Source organism: Fusarium poae, chromosome 3, assembly GCF_019609905.1.
Source record: "Fusarium poae strain DAOMC 252244 chromosome 3, whole genome shotgun sequence".
In the NCBI taxonomy this organism is placed as follows: Eukaryota; Fungi; Ascomycota; class Sordariomycetes; order Hypocreales; family Nectriaceae; genus Fusarium; species Fusarium poae.
Genome location: NC_058401.1, coordinates 3,324,042 through 3,341,215, shown reverse-complemented (window position 1 = coordinate 3,341,215; position 17,174 = coordinate 3,324,042). Strand labels below are relative to the sequence as shown.

General features: G+C 48.2%; 7 protein-coding genes across 7 annotated transcripts; 5 read left to right on the top strand and 2 right to left on the bottom strand.

Annotated features, from left to right (window-relative positions):
- Positions 1-534: 534 nt before the first annotated feature.
- On the top strand, positions 535-999 carry FPOAC1_008505 (uncharacterized protein; the record flags this gene model as incomplete). Its single annotated transcript, XM_044852946.1, has 1 exon — positions 535-999. The coding sequence occupies one exon, from the start codon at positions 535-537 to the stop codon at positions 997-999; it is 465 nt and encodes a 154-aa protein (XP_044705616.1).
- A 125-nt stretch (positions 1,000-1,124) lies between these two features.
- On the top strand, positions 1,125-4,972 carry FPOAC1_008504 (uncharacterized protein; the record flags this gene model as incomplete). The annotated part of the gene is made up of 3 exons (XM_044852945.1): positions 1,125-1,219; positions 1,265-4,234; positions 4,279-4,972. 3 exons carry the CDS (start codon positions 1,125-1,127, stop codon positions 4,970-4,972), a joined length of 3,759 nt encoding a protein of 1,252 aa, XP_044705615.1.
- A 2,528-nt stretch (positions 4,973-7,500) lies between these two features.
- On the top strand, positions 7,501-8,823 carry FPOAC1_008503 (uncharacterized protein; the record flags this gene model as incomplete). The annotated part of the gene is made up of 2 exons (XM_044852944.1): positions 7,501-8,407; positions 8,459-8,823. The coding sequence occupies 2 exons, from the start codon at positions 7,501-7,503 to the stop codon at positions 8,821-8,823; spliced, it is 1,272 nt and encodes a 423-aa protein (XP_044705614.1).
- Positions 8,824-9,823: 1,000 nt separating this feature from the next.
- On the top strand, positions 9,824-12,482 carry FPOAC1_008502 (uncharacterized protein; the record flags this gene model as incomplete). The annotated part of the gene is made up of 4 exons (XM_044852943.1): positions 9,824-9,997; positions 10,068-11,451; positions 11,514-12,095; positions 12,148-12,482. 4 exons carry the CDS (start codon positions 9,824-9,826, stop codon positions 12,480-12,482), a joined length of 2,475 nt encoding a protein of 824 aa, XP_044705613.1.
- Positions 12,483-12,834: 352 nt separating this feature from the next.
- On the bottom strand, positions 12,835-13,578 carry FPOAC1_008501 (uncharacterized protein; the record flags this gene model as incomplete). The annotated part of the gene is made up of 1 exon (XM_044852942.1): positions 12,835-13,578. The coding sequence occupies one exon, from the start codon at positions 13,576-13,578 to the stop codon at positions 12,835-12,837; it is 744 nt and encodes a 247-aa protein (XP_044705612.1).
- An 812-nt stretch (positions 13,579-14,390) lies between these two features.
- Positions 14,391-15,483, bottom strand: FPOAC1_008500 (uncharacterized protein; the record flags this gene model as incomplete). The annotated part of the gene is made up of 2 exons (XM_044852941.1): positions 14,391-15,273; positions 15,416-15,483. 2 exons carry the CDS (start codon positions 15,481-15,483, stop codon positions 14,391-14,393), a joined length of 951 nt encoding a protein of 316 aa, XP_044705611.1.
- Positions 15,484-15,969: 486 nt separating this feature from the next.
- Positions 15,970-16,804, top strand: FPOAC1_008499 (uncharacterized protein; the record flags this gene model as incomplete). The annotated part of the gene is made up of 3 exons (XM_044852940.1): positions 15,970-16,094; positions 16,200-16,576; positions 16,671-16,804. The coding sequence occupies 3 exons, from the start codon at positions 15,970-15,972 to the stop codon at positions 16,802-16,804; spliced, it is 636 nt and encodes a 211-aa protein (XP_044705610.1).
- Between the last annotated feature and the right edge of the window lie 370 nt (positions 16,805-17,174).

The following is a 17,174-nucleotide window of genomic DNA, read 5'->3' as shown; positions in this document are numbered from 1 at the left end:
TTACATACCGTGGCTAGACTACCCCTGGCGTTTATACGAAGCTTTCTTTTCGGCATCTACATACTACGATAACTGAGTACCTACCCGTTTGTGACAAAAACACAAGTTGACATCATCATGTCGTTATAAACGTGGGTAGCGTCGAACAGACAGGGGCAGATATTCCTAGGGTGACCCCTTCTGTGCCCACTCTAATCCCAAGCTTACGACAGTGTCAAGGAAATTTGGGCATCAAATCTTGTTAGGCGAAGTTTTGATGTCTAGAGATAATGGAGTTTCGAAGAGACTGTAAAGACGAGATTCAAGAAAGAGTTTGCTTCGTGTAGGTCAATATGTGCGCGTAAGCGATGCCTTCAAGATTCAACCATGTAGGGATCGATCTTTTGCAAGTCTAGATATCTACTAAGATATCCTTGCGATGTAGTTACAGAGTAAGGGTCTGGAGAAGGGAAGGATTACCCACGCTTGAATCCAGTACCTACATTATTATGTAAGGCGATCTCGAAAGCCAAGGACCAAACAGTTTGCGGGTTGATGCTTCTATCTCAGCACCACGATAGTCACTTTCATGTTTATCACCAAACAACCACAATTGTTCCCGTTTCCCATCTATCGCCACCATCAATCCATCAATCGAATCGAGCCTCTGCCAAAGTCCAGGACCTGAACTTTCGAACGTTCGAGACTGAGAAGATTTGCCGACAACCGGAGCATGGCCGGCCATTTGCGACAGTGGTATTTGTTAACGGTAAGCTGTTTAAAAATTGCCTTGGTAATTCAATTCAGGGACTAATGAGTTTATTTGGTGGTGCAGGATTTGTGTGCTACCACGCAAGCTTTGGAATATTTTACCCGCGAAATCATATAAAACAATTGCCTTGTTTGCGGCCGCTTCCGGGAAGTATTCTCAAGTATATCAGCTTCGGGTTTGCTGGTGGTATACACAATTATACATTCAACCAGTCCCTGTCGATCGCCACTTTGGGGTCGAGAACATAGTGGTTTATCAGAGCGAATATTTCCTCAGAGCACTTGATCTTTGCCTTGTTCATTGCTTTCGATATTCACATAGAAGATTTCGGCTTGGATTCGACTTGGGCCAGAGCCGATAAACAGCCCTCAAAATGTCTTCATACTCACCCAAGCTGGTCTCGGAATCGACCCGTGAACGGGAATCTTTCAAGTTTGTTTCCCTCTATTTCGCTCTTTATGCTCGAATGTAGCGGGCAACCCAATATTTGCGCAATCACTCACAGGCTGTTAGGTATGGAGCGTCAATTCTCAACGACATCACAGAGTCGCCCAGTGAAGGCGCATCTCCTCCAGGCGCGAATAACCCCACAGACAATGCATCCGACAAAGCCAGCAGACAACAAAAGGCCTCGAAAGATACTGTCCTCGCATCTCTGGCCCAACTAGGGCTCTGGAAGACAAGCACCGATCGAGCCTTAATTTCTTTATTCGATCGCAACCATCAATACATTGTCGCAGAGACAACGCGGAAATCATCACTTGCCCCCGGACCGATTCGGCCTACAAACGACCATGGAGAGTTTTGGTTGTATCCTGGGACATTTCCACGCCAGCTTTCGGTCTGTGATCGGGCTCTTATGGCGCAGAAAAATGATCCTTTTGCTCCTCAATCGGAATTGCCCCTTACTTTGATACATGACCTTGAGGCCGACGCCCAGCTATCCAAACTACCGCATCCATTGTCAGGCTGTCCTGCTCGTTTTTATGCTGCGGTTCCTATAAGATCACCCGCTGGCGTCGATATTGGTGTTTATTGCGTGATCGATCCTCAACCAAGGGAAGTTGGAGCTTGGAGTAGTAGCGACACTCAAGCTTTGCGAGAAGTTTCCTCGAATGTTATGGATTATCTTCAGTCCAAGAGTGTGGGCGACGCTTACAGAAGAAGTGTGAGGATGACGAGAGGTATAGGCTCCTTTGTGGAGAAGGAGTCGACCATGGCCGGTTGGAGAGCTGGCGCTAGTTCGCCAGCATTTCACGATGACATAACCAGAGAAGGTGCTTTAAATCACGAGCAACAAGCACTTCAAAGATTCCGGGGTCTTGGTCTCCAGAAGGAGCTACCGGTACATGTGCCGATGCAAGCCAATACTGGAAGCGAAACGACTGCTGTGAGATCTGGGGACGCTGGCCAAGCGAACATGACCAGTGTTTCGTCGGAAGGCCCATCTGCCCGGGAGCCCGAGACCAACCTGAAAGAGAAAGCAACCGCCAAGATATTCTCTCGTGCAGCAAACCTCATACGTGAAGGAATCGAGATTGAGGGTGTTCTGTTTCTGGATGCCAATCTCGAGACGTCAGCGGTCGACGGAGTGGTTCACGATAGCAGCCATTCGACCCCTGAGTCTTCATCTAGTAGCGACGAGTCTTCATCCCAAACATCCGACGAAGAAGGAGAAAGGCGATGCTGTGGCATTCTTGGTTTTGCCACTTCTACTTCGTCTAGCATTAATTCAGACCCTGCGTCCAAGCTTCATGCCGGCTTGCCAATGAAACTGCTTGCGGCTCTATTGAGAAGATATCCGAACGGTAAAATCTTTAACTTTGATGAAGACGGGGGTGTTCTGTCCAGTGGAACATCAGAAGAAGACATATGGTCGTCCGTATCCAAACAAGATGAGCTTGGCGAAAGCTCAGCAATATCTGTTTCCAGCAAAGAACATCGTCCTTGGTCGCGAGCCTCGGAAGGACAGTCGCTGTCAAAAGTATTTCCTGGGGCCAGAAGTGTAGCTTTCGTACCTGTTTGGGATCCCAAACGCGATCGATGGCTGGCAGGAGGCTTTGCATACACTCTGACGCCTACGCGGTCTTTCACTATTGAGGGCGAATTGAGTTACTTGAGAGGCTTCGGCATGCTGGCCATGTCGGAAGCTCAGAGACTTGAAGCACTGTTAGTTAACAAGGCGCAATCTGACGTGCTTGGTTCGTTATCTCACGAATTACGAACTCCTCTCCATGGAGTCATGCTTTCAGCTGAGTTGCTTGCCGATACCCAGCTGGATGTCTTCCAGGGGAACCTATTGCGTACCCTAGAAACATGCGGCCGAACGCTCACCGAGACTATCGACCATCTCTTATACTTTTCAAAGGTCAATCAAGTCGCAGTCAATCAAAAGAGAGAGCGCCGGGCCCGTAAGTCATCCATCGCCCCCGAGCCTGCCGCAACTATCGCAGCCAGTACCTTCGCCTCTGAAGTAAGATTAGACGCTCTGGTCGAGGAAGTAATGGACAGTGTTTTTGCTGGCCATGTTTTTGGACGTAACGAAGCCCATAAAGTCTGGCAAAACAGCAGCCGAAGCGGACAGTTGGACACCAAAGAATTGCAACCCCCCAACTCGGATGACTTGACAGGTGGTCGGGCAGATGGCACCATCAAGCACGAAGTTCCACTTGGACACAAAAATCAGGTGGCTATCTTCCTCGACATCGACCCTTATGTGCCTTATCGCTTCCTTGTTGCAGCTGGTGCACTCCGACGTGTAGTAATGAATCTCTTTGGAAATGCGCTGAAATATACGCAGCACGGCACAATCACCGTATCACTTTCTCAAGAGCCACTATTTCCTACCGATCCAGACAGTAACAGACGAGTGGTCCGAATTTCAGTTATAGACACTGGCCAAGGCATTTCTCCAGATTTCCTCCAAAACGATCTTTTCAAGCCATTTTCTCAGGAAAATCATCTTTCACATGGCACTGGATTGGGGTTAAGTCTGGTCAAAAAGATTGTAGCGTCCATGGGCGGCAAGATATCAATTGAGAGTGCCCTCAACGTTGGAACTAGGGCAACAATAACATTGCCTCTAACTCGATCGAATAACCCAAGCGTTTTGCAAGGGCAAGAGAAGAACGAGGCCGATGAAGAGGCGAAGCGGCTGAAAGGGCTACGCGTGCGGTTAATTGGCTTTCCCTCAGAAGAGGATATCAAGTCACAAACAGCAAGCGGTATTCCCATGTCTGCCATGCGGACGATGTGCCATAGATGGTTGGAAATGGACGTTATCCACGAGTCTTCGAGCCAATACGTGGCACCAGACATCGTGTTGTGTAACGAGATTGCAATTGACGACCCGGTTCTCACGAGCCCAGAACTCGCCAGGTCTCCTGTAGTTGTTATATGCGCCACTGCCATTACAGCACACAAACGGTCTTCTCAGCGAGATGCATCCGAGGAACAACGAGTGTATGAGTTTGTTTCCCAGCCGTGAGTATCATCCGAGATTATCGAGTTCTCACGCTAACTTACAGCCGCAGCATCGGACCGCACAAACTCGCCAGGATCCTTCATATAGCATTTCGTCGATGGGGAGATTTGCAAGCTCTGTCACCAATGACGCCAACAAAGGCAGAAAGGGATCACTTGCGCGATTCCCCCGACAAACCGGAAAGACGATCGCGAAGACACTTGGGTGGAGGGGATGCTGTAGCCGATGTTTCAAACGATGAACCCACGCCGTCAGATTTAGAAACAAAGTCTGCGAAACGCCCTAAGCCGCCAACACGAGCCTCGCTAGTACAAGCACCCTCTGAGAAGACGCAGGAATCATCTTCGGAAAATGAAGCTAAGAGTTTCCTGCTCGTTGATGACAACCCCATCAATCTCTCGATATTGTGCGCTTACATGAAGAAGCTAAAGAGCAAATATGCTACAGCAGCAGATGGGCTTGAGGCCGTAGAACGCTTTCAAGAAAATCCCGACCTATTTAGCTGTATTCTGATGGATATCAGCATGCCACGAATGGATGGGATTGAGGCTACAAAACAGATTCGAGCCTTTGAACGCAGTAAAGAGCGAGAGCCTGTAGTCATACTTGCATTGACCGGACTGGCTTCGGCAAGTGCCCAACAGGATGCATATGCGAGCGGCGTGGACGTTTTCCTCTCCAAACCTGTTAAACTTAAGGAGTTGAGCACTATACTGAGAGACAGAGACTTGGCATGAATGCTAAGGAGAATAAAGGAAGAGAGTACAAAGAAATAGACAACTTAACGAGAACACGACAAACATAGACGGGCTGAAGGGATATCATTCATAGTCATGGCGGGTGTTGAGGGCGCATGCATTAGACAGAAAGACTTCAATAACCATGTTGTAGTATTGTTTTTAATCACGTTTAACCAAACTGATATGATTCTACTTCCAAAAAGGATCGTTTATAACTCGGTATTGGACGTGTGTATCAATCAGATTACGGCACGGCCGATAACATTCCCCGAATCATGACTAACCTGAGACTTGGATATATGCATAAGTTTAATAAATATTAAGCTATGAGGAAAGCTGCTGAATTGGCCCGGATGTCTCGGGAGTTCATGGCAGTCATGGTAAAATGGGACTCGGGGTTTTGGGGTTGACCGAGAACATTGCATGTGTTTAATGTTTTATTGTCAACCTCTGACTGCCGAAAGGTCACAAGGGCTTGGCACTAGTCAGAGTTGGTGGTTCCACTGCATGGATAGCTAGGATCGGTGGGTGTAAGAAAGAACATCTCGGGCTTGTTTTGCGTTATGGCCGTAGCGTGTTTAACTATCGTGGCATCCTAAAACACAAGTATGTACCTGCGTCTATGATGGAGTTGTCGAAGTTGTTGGACGTTGAAGTGTGACTTTTGTATGTTAAAAGGGCACTGAGATATGATGAGAACGAGTTGTCTCGATTGTATGATGGAATGCTCTACTGCGAGTCAATCTCGAACTTAGTTAGTACCTACCTCTCACGTCGGGAATCGGCAATAATGAGTTATCTGCCCTACTGCCTTTTGAAGCCAGCTAAATTAGCGCGAATGTCATTCCTCGTGGTAGAATGTTAAATATCTTAAAACTATGACGTATATCAGTACACTTAATAATTCGGAATGATTTTTGAGTGTGGACAGTGATATCGTCTGCACATGAACATAGACAGAAACAAAAGTGTAATATGGAGCCAGGTCAATAGCTATTCATGAACAGGCATATCAATTGCGAATGGATTAAAGATTGCGCAAACCCAGAGGGCGCTAATTTAAAAAAAAAAATATAAAAAAATACCAAGCTGCCAAGTCAAATGTAAAACATAATACCAAGGTGACAAGGCCGGTCAAGTTACTATGTATGGAACTTGGCAAACTGGAGTCAACAGTGGAAATTCATGATTCAGGAGCTTTGCATAGCCTAGGCAAAATCGAAATCAATTAGATCGTTGATTTGATGCGCTACTAGATTCAGAAGCCGCCGTGGCATTGGGTCCGGGACACTCGGAGGTTACTTTAAAGAGTCGGAGGCTGGACATTTCACACGTATGCAGTCGGTTTGTCATCTTACCCGTTCTTCCGTTAATGAGATGATTCTATTCTTTAATCCCAGGAATAAACACCGGCATTCGCGGAATAGGAGATACAGCCAGGGGTAATGAAGAAAGGAGTTTTGTACCAGTGACCATTGTCGAATGATTGTGGTTGATGGACACGGACAAACAACACCATACATGTCAACCCGGAAATATCTAACTAGATTACCCTGTCGGGGCAGATACTGTGGGGGAAATACTGCTGGTTAATGAAATATCCTTTGATAACAACGTGGTACGAGTACGACACAATCTGCACATCAGGATGAGATAAGCTCGCAGCTTGACAACTCAGACTGAGACAGGTCGAGCTTCTTATGGCTACATTATTTTGTCCATCTTGTCCAAATCTTTGTCTATGACTGGTCCATTCAGTTGTTGCATCGCATGTCAGCCAGTATATGTACGGTAAAGTTGGTAGCGGGCGATCCATTACCGCAAACATCCCTGCCTAGCTCGCCCCGGGCTCTGCTCTTTCAGGTGCACTTCAGGCCGTGCAATTGGCTCATCAGCCTTTACAAGCCGGCATCCGGCAACAGGGAGAGAGCTTGGGTCTCATGGGTCTTCCCTGTTTGGGGCTGGCTTGGCTTGGTTTAGTGCTCCCGAGACGACTTAGACAAGGCACATGTCGTGTGCCCTCAAGAAATAGGTATCCATGACCTACCTACCTCCGGGTACTTGCAGAAGGGAAAAGAAGAAAAAAGAGACCTACCAATTACATGTTGAAACATGCTGTGAGGCCATATTTCTTGGCTACCTATTCATGTAACCATGAACTGTGAATATTACCATGGACTTATGCCCGAGCGTTCCGTTGGTTCTTCCTCTTGTCCGTCAAACAAAACCTGACTCTGTCCCTCCTACAAAACGACTTCTCCTATGTGCTCCTCTTCATACGGTCCAAAAGTATTACAGTGACTCACCTGATACCCTTTTTGGTTTGTTTTCTTTTCATTTTCATTTGTTATATCAAAGCTTGGCATACCCTTTGGTCTCTCTCAGTGGTGTACGGCATCTACCGTTTTGTACCTTGTATTTACGAGGCAGACCTCACCAACACCAAGTTGACCAGACACTCTGGACTCATTTAACGTCAGAGAGAAGCTTAATTTAACCGCCCGCCGCCGCTAACTCTCTCCATCATGGGAGTCGGTTCATTTCTCGAACCTCTCGTCGTGGTGACCCTCCTCTTTGGAGGCGCCTACTTCAACCGTAGTAAGGACTACAACTTCTGGACCAACAAGTCAGGCTTTGCCAGCCTCAAAAGCTATAAGCGTTCCGATGACCTACCGAAACGAGACTCTACCGAGAGTTTGATGAGTGGATGGAGCGGCTCGCGCTCACCAAATCTTGACTCCCATAAGAATACCCAGCCGAGTCTGCGCCGTCGCAAGTTGCAAGTGTTAGGCTACAAGCGCATTGTTTCTACACCAAACACACAAGTTTTCGAGGACCGTCTCCTAAGTCGACTTTTGAAGAAGTTGCCTTTCTTGGTTGAGTGCTGGTACTGGTTCCTCATCTACTTTGTATACCAGGTTGGTCGTGCCATCACTGCCTTGACTCTCGATGAAGGCACCGTCGATGTAGCTCGTCGACATGCTCTTCAAATCATTCATCTCGAACAGCGACTTCATATCTTCTTGGAGGTTGATTTTCAAAAATGGTTCCTTGCTCGACCAACTATTCTTCATTGGATCAATCGCATCTACTCCTTCATCCATATTCCTGGCACTATCATGTTCCTGGTCGTACTATACTACTTCACAACCACTCGCCACCGTCGCTTTGCTGCTGGTCGCGTGCGCTCTGATAATGTAACTGCTGGTCCTGCTTTGTACGAAGCCCGTCGACGAACTATGGCCATGTGCAATCTGATTGCGTTTATCGTATTCACAAGCTGGCCTTGCATGCCGCCTCGTCTTCTGAGTGATCCTGAGTACAAGGGTCCAGATGCTGAGGAATCCAAGAGTTTTGGTTTCATTGACACTGTTCACAGTGGTACTGGAGAGAGCAGCGTCTGGACTACTAATAAGTTCTGTAATCAATATGGTAAGTTAAAGTCGTATGTTTTCCAACTCACGTTGCTGACTGAATTCGCAGCTGCTATGCCTTCCCTGCACTTTGGTTACTCTCTCCTCGTCGGCCTCACAGTTGCGACCATCCCCATCACCGGTCTGCGACCCTCCTCTTGGAAGCGCATTGTCATCGTTGCAATGGGCATGTCATATCCAGCTCTGATTCTGACTGCCATTGTTGCAACGGCCAACCACTTCATCCTTGACGCCGTGGCTGGTGCCATGGTTTGCGCTATTGCTTGGAACTGCAATGATTTCCTGCTCAACTTTTGCATTCTCGAGGACTACTTCCTGGCTTTGCTACGTCTGCACAAGCCAGTGAATTGGACAGATCCTGAGACAGCGGTTGAGCCCGAATTCCAGAGTGCTTTCATGTCTGAGGATGTTTAAAAGTGCAAGTGAACGAACAAACGAGTCCATAAATTTTGCATATAATTTTTCATGTTATGGGTTTACTGGATTGAACCGTTGAGCAAGCATGTCTCGACAGGTTAATGACTGTGGTAATTTACGTTGACATTGGTCAGAGAGAAGTGGGGGATAGAATTAAGCCGATAGCATATACCATACCTTGCGATTAGTGGGATACTTAGCAGCAGAGTTATTGAAGTTAATGAACATAAAAGGATACCATCTTGGGTTTCAAGATCGATATTGATGTGGGTGTTCCTCGAAGTCTAATAATCGAAAGATGCGATGCAACCTCGTCACGAAAGATAGGGCCCACAGAGCAACCTTGACAAGATCGGTATAATTTATGATCGGGATCTATTTGTTTTCAGTTATTAGAACTAATTGGTATAAATGCGCTTCGTCTAGGGTAAGTCTTTGGTCTAAGTTGAGGCCAGGAAACAAATGAACAGCATGGAATTAACTGATGATGATTTGACTATCTTATCCTCCATCCTGCAGAATCCATACGTAGACATTTACGTATTTGTAGCGTGGTGTAAAGCCACTCAAAAGTCAAACCCATTCCGTATGCCCGTGACGACGCTCGTTGGTGATATTATTTTCTTTGCCTAATTGTTCTGTTAAGCCTAGCAGAGAAAGGGTACTTGTGTCTTGTGGAAAAACACTCTATCTGCAGACCAACTCAGCCACGAGCTAAAGTACCTCCATTAACATTAACACGCCTAAAGTGGGGAGCTGTCTGTGGCGGGGCACGTCGTCATCTGTGATCCGTTTGGGCAAGAGACAGCACCTGCCTTCGTGCTTAATTGCATTTACTCACATGCCACCTCGACGTTGAGGACATGCACTCTTTTCCAACGTGACCATTTAAATACTCTTTTTCTCTCATACAAACTTTGACTGTATCACAAAAATCAAGTGAATAACACCATATTTATCACCTAACAACTCGGAGCCAAGAGCTCAATTTCTCGCCATGTCGCAGCAGGACTCCAAGGCAGCTGATGCCCCGCCACAGCAACCTTCGCGACGATCTGCATCACCATCAAACAGCTTCTATGCGCTGAGTGACGACGAGGAGGGCGAATACAACACTATCAGAAATGAAGAGACAGGTAAAGGCGTAAAACTTCTCTTTTCCAAGAGCAAGGTGAGCATTCCCCAATTCCGCAAATTACGCCACAGGTCGCATTTGGAACAACAGCAGCTGACAATCCCAGGTTTACGTCCACCCAACACCCTCTTCAAAGGATAACATCCCGGGATATATCGCACTTCTTCAGCAAAGAGGTCACCAAGAAGAGCGTCCGTCTTCATCTGCTTCCCATGATTCGCAAAATATTGCTTCCTCGGACCTACTTCTCGCCTGGATCCCTGAGTCTTCGCTCGGCGACTCTGCTAACATCTACGTCAAGGTCGACCTTTGCGATGGCGACTCGCCCCCGAAACAGTCTTACTTGGTGCCCCCACCACCGACCGTTACGAGCCATGTCGGATCTGTTGGAGGGTATGCCTTTGCGATTCCTGTGAATGCTGTCTACTCGCTCCTTGTTCGACCTCCCAGTCTTGGTTGGTGGTATGGATCCGTCATCATCAACTCACGTGCGGGTGACAGTTTCCCCGCTCTATTCTTCCACGACAATGAGTGCCAAAGTACGATGCTCCAAAAGAAGAAGATTGCTCGTGACACATTTGATCCTTTTGGTGAATCGGGACAGATGTTTTGGGGTGGTGATGAAGTTGTGAAGTGGCTGCGTCGTTATGTTAAGATTGAACGATCTGGTGCCGAGCCCAACATATACCTAATCGAGCCATCAAAAGAGGATAGCGAATCATTTGGCCATAAACCTACCTCCAACCCGTCGCAAATCGGCAACCACGACAGTTCAGCAGGAGCCCAGCAGCGCGGTGCCGGGGGACCTTCAAACAGAGACGCCGAGATGGACCCTTTTGTCAAGCTGATCAAGGAGACTGGCTGGAACCTCATGGAAAAGTTCAGCAAAGTTACCACATTCACGCGAAGAGCGGCTCAAGATATTGTCGAGAACCCCAATTTGCCACCACAAGTTAGACGACTACTGAGGAATCCAGAGGTCCAAACTCTCCAGGATGAGTTCGACAGCGCCAGAATCTATCTAGCTCGATGGGCCATGGGAATCCAGGAGCAAAGTGATCGAGATCGGAGACAGCGGATATGGTCCGCAAACGACGTGATGGAGCTCGAGGACACCGACGTTGGCGAGTTTGAGCTCCTGGAAGGTGCTAGTAACTTGTCGCTCGAAGAGCGCCGGAAGGTTGTGACGATGAAGGAGTGGAACACCTTTTTCGATCCCACAACCGGCCGGCTATCAGTCACAATCGACGAAGTAAAGGAACGAGTTTTCCACGGAGGCCTAGATCCTGATGATGGAGTCCGAAAGGAAGCCTGGCTCTTCCTTCTTGGCGTTTATGAGTGGTATAGTACTACCGATGATCGAAAGGCGCAAATAGCCTCTCTACGTGATCAGTATTACAAGCTCAAGCTGTCCTGGTGGGAGAGACTTGACGGCGATGGAGGTGAGGGTGAGACAGGAGAGTGGTGGCGCGAGCAAAAGTCACGAATTGGTAAGTTGCTCATTATTTATCAGTCCTCCTCCGCCAAGTACTTTACTGACCTTACGGTATAGAAAAGGACGTTCACAGAACAGATCGCCATGTGCCCATCTTCATGGGCGAAGATACACCCCATCCTGACCCAAGTTCGCCTTTTGCTGAAGTCGGCACCAACGTCCATTTAGAGCAAATGAAGGAAATGCTCCTGACTTACAACGAGTACAACAAGGATCTTGGCTACGTTCAGGGAATGTCGGATCTGCTGGCACCCATCTACGCTGTGATTCAGGATGATGCTGTGGCCTTTTGGGGCTTCCAGAAGTTCATGGAGCGCATGGAACGCAACTTCCTACGCGATCAATCTGGTATGCGCAACCAGCTCCTGACGCTTGATCAACTCGTCCAGTTCATGGATCCAGTACTCTGGAACCATCTTCAAAAGGCCGACAGCACCAACTTCTTCTTTTTCTTTAGAATGATTTTGGTTTGGTACAAACGTGAGTTTGAATGGCTGGATGTCTTGAGATTATGGGAAGGCTTGTGGACAGATTACATGAGTGCCAACTTCCACCTCTTCATCGCTTTGGCAATTCTAGAGAGACATCGTGATGTCATCATGGAGCATCTTCAGCACTTTGACGAAGTGCTCAAGTATAGTGAGTATCAACATATCGCTGAGCGGATTGAGCGCACACTAACAATGCTTAGTTAACGAGCTCTCCACCACAATCGATCTCGAAGCAACTCTCATCAGGGCAGAAAGTCTCTTCAAGAGATTCCAAAGGCTCATCGATGCGGTCGACAAGAAGCAAAACTTCCCTGCTCCCCGTTTCAACCCTAAGAACTCTAGTTCTTCGGAACCAACAGGGTCAGGGCCCTCCAAGGATGGCAAGACACCCGCCAAGGGCAAGGCTAACGAGCCTGCGGCACCTCCACAGCCAAAGACCATCACCCCTGAGTTGCGCAAGTTGTTGAATAAGGAGGTAGAAGTGCTTCCTAGGACGACTGTCGCTGAGAACGGTGACGGCATGCCAAACAAGTGAGCTTTAGGGTTGAGATGCACATCTTTCGTTGGTTAGTCGTGTAATTTTACGGCTCAATGTGTTGTTTTGCTGTGCTATTAATTAATTTATGCAGGGAGTTAGTGGTATTATGGAAAGTATGCACCTTTGATTTATCGTTCAACGGCACGGCTTTATTACCATGGGGTATACTGTCATATATTTCTACAATTTATTGGTTCAAATATGATTATTGAGAAAGTAAAAGTCCATTATTATCTCGTAAAACGCCTTTCTATCCTTTCAAGAAACATGAACGCCAGTCATCCAACAGGCGGATCTACAATCTTCGAGCCTTGTACGCATATACTGCCTTTCTCAAAGCAGGCTCCCTTTATCTGTAGCCCCGTGGTCCACTAGGCAATCCTCTCCTCAGACCAGCGTTACCACCACCGCCCCCGCCGCTGCTGGCCTGGTCATACATTCCGCCTGGTCCAAACCGGTCCTCATAACCGCCTCCACCACCTCCTCCGTTGTTGCCAGCCGGAGGTTGGAACGGCCCTTGACTTCCAGCCTGTGGACTCGTCGTACGGGATCCACCACCCCAAAGCCTTTGTCGTAGCCTATCCTGTGCAGATCCTCCTCCAGTAGCAGCACCTCCAGGCGGGACACTGGCTGTTTCGGGCCTACCGAATTGACCGCCTGTGTTTTGATAGCTTCCTCCGCGCTGCTGACTAGGCAATGGTCGTCGAGATACATCACCGCCCCCTGGTTGTAGCGACGCGGGTGTTCGCCCACCTCCGGCACGAAGACTCTGAGGTGCTTGTTGCTGTTGTTGCTGAGGTCCGTTATCCCACAGACTGCTAAGGCCTGCATGCTGCTGCTGTCCTTGGGCACCGGGGCGCTGACCCTGAGGTGTCATCATGGGCTGGACGGGTTGCTGAGCTGGAGCCTTGGGGTCGGGTGGTAGCCAAGAGGGAAAGGGGCGGCCTTTTTCGGTATAGTAGCCGCGGAGAACGCGGCAGACATGAGTGTCGTCTTCAGTTTCGCCATCTTGTTCGCCTGAGAGGAGGTTCTGGCGGAGAGAGGAGATTTGAGAAGACGTCTTTTGGACGAGGTTGGAGTACCAAGATGCCATGATATAATATTTTTTTTCTTATGGTAATAATTCCGTAGACAATACAATCGAGTGTTTTCGCATCGATAAAGTGCTTAAAAGCTATAAGTTGAGCGTGTCGCGTGGTGTGCGGATTCGTTCGCAGTGGGTTTAAGGAGCGGTATCGATGTCCTGAGCGTAAGATTAAGTCGCAGCTGAAGCATGCGACGACGATGAGCGCAGTCGGTATAAGGCTTTCGCAATCGGAATGGATACGCAGCCAGCTGCTAACTATGGATTGTTTATAAGAGGAGGATTAGAGGTTTGTTGCAAGGGTCGAGAAAAAAGGTTAAGGCTGGCAAGTTTAAAGAGGGGAGAGTTGAGTTGGAAGTGAAAGTGAAAGTGACGCAGGGAATCTTGAACAATGCAATGCAAGTGGGCTGGGGGGGGAGTTTCACAGCTGCCTGAGCTAATCATGCGCTGCGGTTAGGCGGGGCATTTTAAAGGTTAACGAACATAGGACGCGGCGGTGGATCAAAGAAGTCCTGTGTAAGACTTTTGTTTTGAAACTTTACCTTGGTTTGACAGTAATGTAGGTATTTAGCTTTGAAGAGAGTAAGAATCACAAATGAATCAACGGGATAATTAAATGGCAGTCTATTTGCTGTCTATAAACCACCAAGCAAACCAGCTTAGCAGAAATGAAGTATTGTACCGCCATGTGTCCCATATAGGGCAACGTGAAGACCATCATGATTCTTTTTTTCTTTCCTTCTCCCCATTTTCATTTTCATCTTACTTAGGAAACGCAAACTCCGCAAACGCCGAGGCTTTACTTTGTTGTAGAAGAGCAATTACCATGACAGATCGTTGGTCAGCATCAGCTTCTCCTTCTCCTCCTGTCTGGGCTTCTTGTTCTTCATCTTGATAGCCCGTCCGCGCTTTCGCTTGTTGCCGGACTTCTCACTTTCGGACTCTTCGCTGTCCTCCTCCTCCTCGATCTCCTCATCGTCGTCGCTGCCGAGCCACTCCTCAAGGTCGCCGAGCTCGTCGTCGCTCTCGCCAATGTCGGAGACGTACTCAACCTCCTTCTCGAGGTTGTCTTCTTCCTCGTCCTCACTCGACTCAATCTCCTCGCCGTTCTCATCGAGACCCTTGTCCATATCCGTGTCACGTTCGCCCGCGCCGTCACGCTCCATAGCGTTGAGGACCTTCTTCCAGATATGCTCGCTGACGTTGAGGGGTTGGTCACCATAAGCACCCTGTCGTAGGCGTTCGACGAGCTCTCGCTCAATGGTGCGTTCGAGTTTGGCAGCTGCTTCAGCCTTGCGCTCACGAGCCCGCTCACGATGCTTGATCTTGGGTGCCATCTTCGGCACAAGCTTTTCGCCCAATCGTTCATCCTCGGCGGCAATGCGGCGCATGCGAATTTGGACTTGTGTCAGGCGTGTAAGACGTTGTTTGCATCTATGGATCATGTACTTGGGCCAGTAGATCAACAACTCATCCAATTGCTTAAGAGCTTCGTTGTAAGAACGAGACAACAAGCGCTTTTCCCATAGTTTACTTGGGAGATGAGATCTCTCAACCGTTTTAATATATGCGTACAATTTTCCGCCCTCTTCTCGAACCGTAGCATAGCGGGAGTTGGCAAGAGGACACGACTGGCGGTTACACAAGCCACTGTGGTTGTATTCGTTACGACAGAAAGCATTTTGTGCTTTCACATGCGGGGTTCTGTTGTAGGGGTTAGCATGTTTGCCATATAGTATGTGACATGACCTTGTTGAAGGGTGGGAGACCAAGGGCAGTTTGTTGTCGATTTTGAATCTTGTCGAGTCTCAAGCCTCAGAGAGGGGCGAGGAGAAGGGAGACTTACTTAAGTCTGTAAGAGCAGAAACCGCCATTTCCGTTGATAATGTTCCAAACGATCTCGTCGGACGCCATTGTGAGGAATGTTAAAGTCGGCGATAGTTCGCGATACGACACGGAGGAGCTGGTTGGTGTTTGCCAAAATTCTAGCGCCAGGAATTGCGCAAAAGAATAAAACTCCAATAAGAGTTCCTATAGACTCGAGAGACTCAGGGCCGGTTCAAAACCAAGAATGACCGAGGTTTTGAAGTTGGTAGAAGTTTGCGACTCGACGCTGTAGAGGATGGCGAGTAGAAAAATTTCAGGCTAGTTTACTAGAATTTCGTCCCGCTATCTTATCTCTGGCTGCACCAACACTGGCGCTCAGTACGCCACAGTGATAGTGGGCCAATCATCTATTCAGGATTCTCAACCTAAATGTTGGACACTCATATCACATTGAGTATCATGACTGTAGTCAATACTTTCACAAAATCTGGAGAAAGTCTGTTAGATTTCCAGACAGTCGAGGCCCATTCTTAAGCTGATGATGATATATATTCTTGGTCCATAATTTACATTATGGTCTCTGGCACCTTTGTCTTCCAATTGATTGATCACTACCTACAGGATGACCCCGAACGTGGCTGGTGTCCCGGACGCTGGTTTCTCCGGACCGGTTGCGCCGCGGCTCTGCGTCACCTGTAGTACGTACCATGACAGCTGCGATAGCATCACCTTTGGAACTTGACCTGCTTAGCCGCGTAACCCATCATCAACAAATTTTCGTTTGTCAAATTCTACGAACTCAGTCGCTTTGTCGCACCCCGATTCGATCCTTCCACTTCGGCCGATAAGATCTCTTACTCTCCCCGCGGGGAGCCTCGTTCGTCGATATCGTTGCATACCAGTCAAACATTAACACCATCGCCCAAGATGTCTGCCGGTCTCAAAACCATCATCGCACTCTCCTTCGTGCTCGCCGTCGGATTCCTCCTCGTTATCCTGTCTTGCGCGTTGTGGAAGGTCTACTATCCTCTGTTTGTTGTCGCCACCTATGTCATTGCGCCTATTCCCAACTGGATCTGCGGACACTGCGCCAACCCCGATGATTTCGTCGAGAGCTCCGGTGCTGCAGTTCTAGATCTTGGACGTTTCTTTACAGGATTCTTTGTTGTTATGGGAATTGGTAAGTCTTGTTACTCCTGGCCGAACCGGTGTTTCGACACGGGTCCCGATGGAACGCCCACAGGAGATTGTTCACGTGGCTGACCCTTGCGCAGCTCTACCTGTTGTCCTCGCACACTCCGGCCTTATCGAAGTCCAGGCCATGGTTATGTCCATAATCGGCGGTCTACTGATTTACGGAACCATTGTCAGCTTCGGCATGTTTTTCCACGAGGAGCAAGATTTCTAGGTGCGCGCGCGTGGCACAAGTGCATGAAGTCAGGATAAATCGAATTCTCGGAATAAGAACTGAAGAGGCATGCAGCTTTGCGGGAAAGAGGAGGGTAATTGTTAGTATCAAACCTGTATAACGCGTGTATGATCACAGAAGACAAAGGAATCACATTGGCATTCAGCGGGGTTTTGAACAGGGTATCGGCTATCGTAAAGAGGGCTCTTTGATTTCCGGCATGGCAATAAGATGGTCATAGTCGGTCGCCAATGCTTTGTCTTTGTGGGTGCCATATAAATCGTATTATTTCTGCTTTTTGTAAAGGCTTGCGTTCCCTGTCTATGCTGTTGAAATCCAACCCAAAACTCCGACGATGTGTACGTTGAGG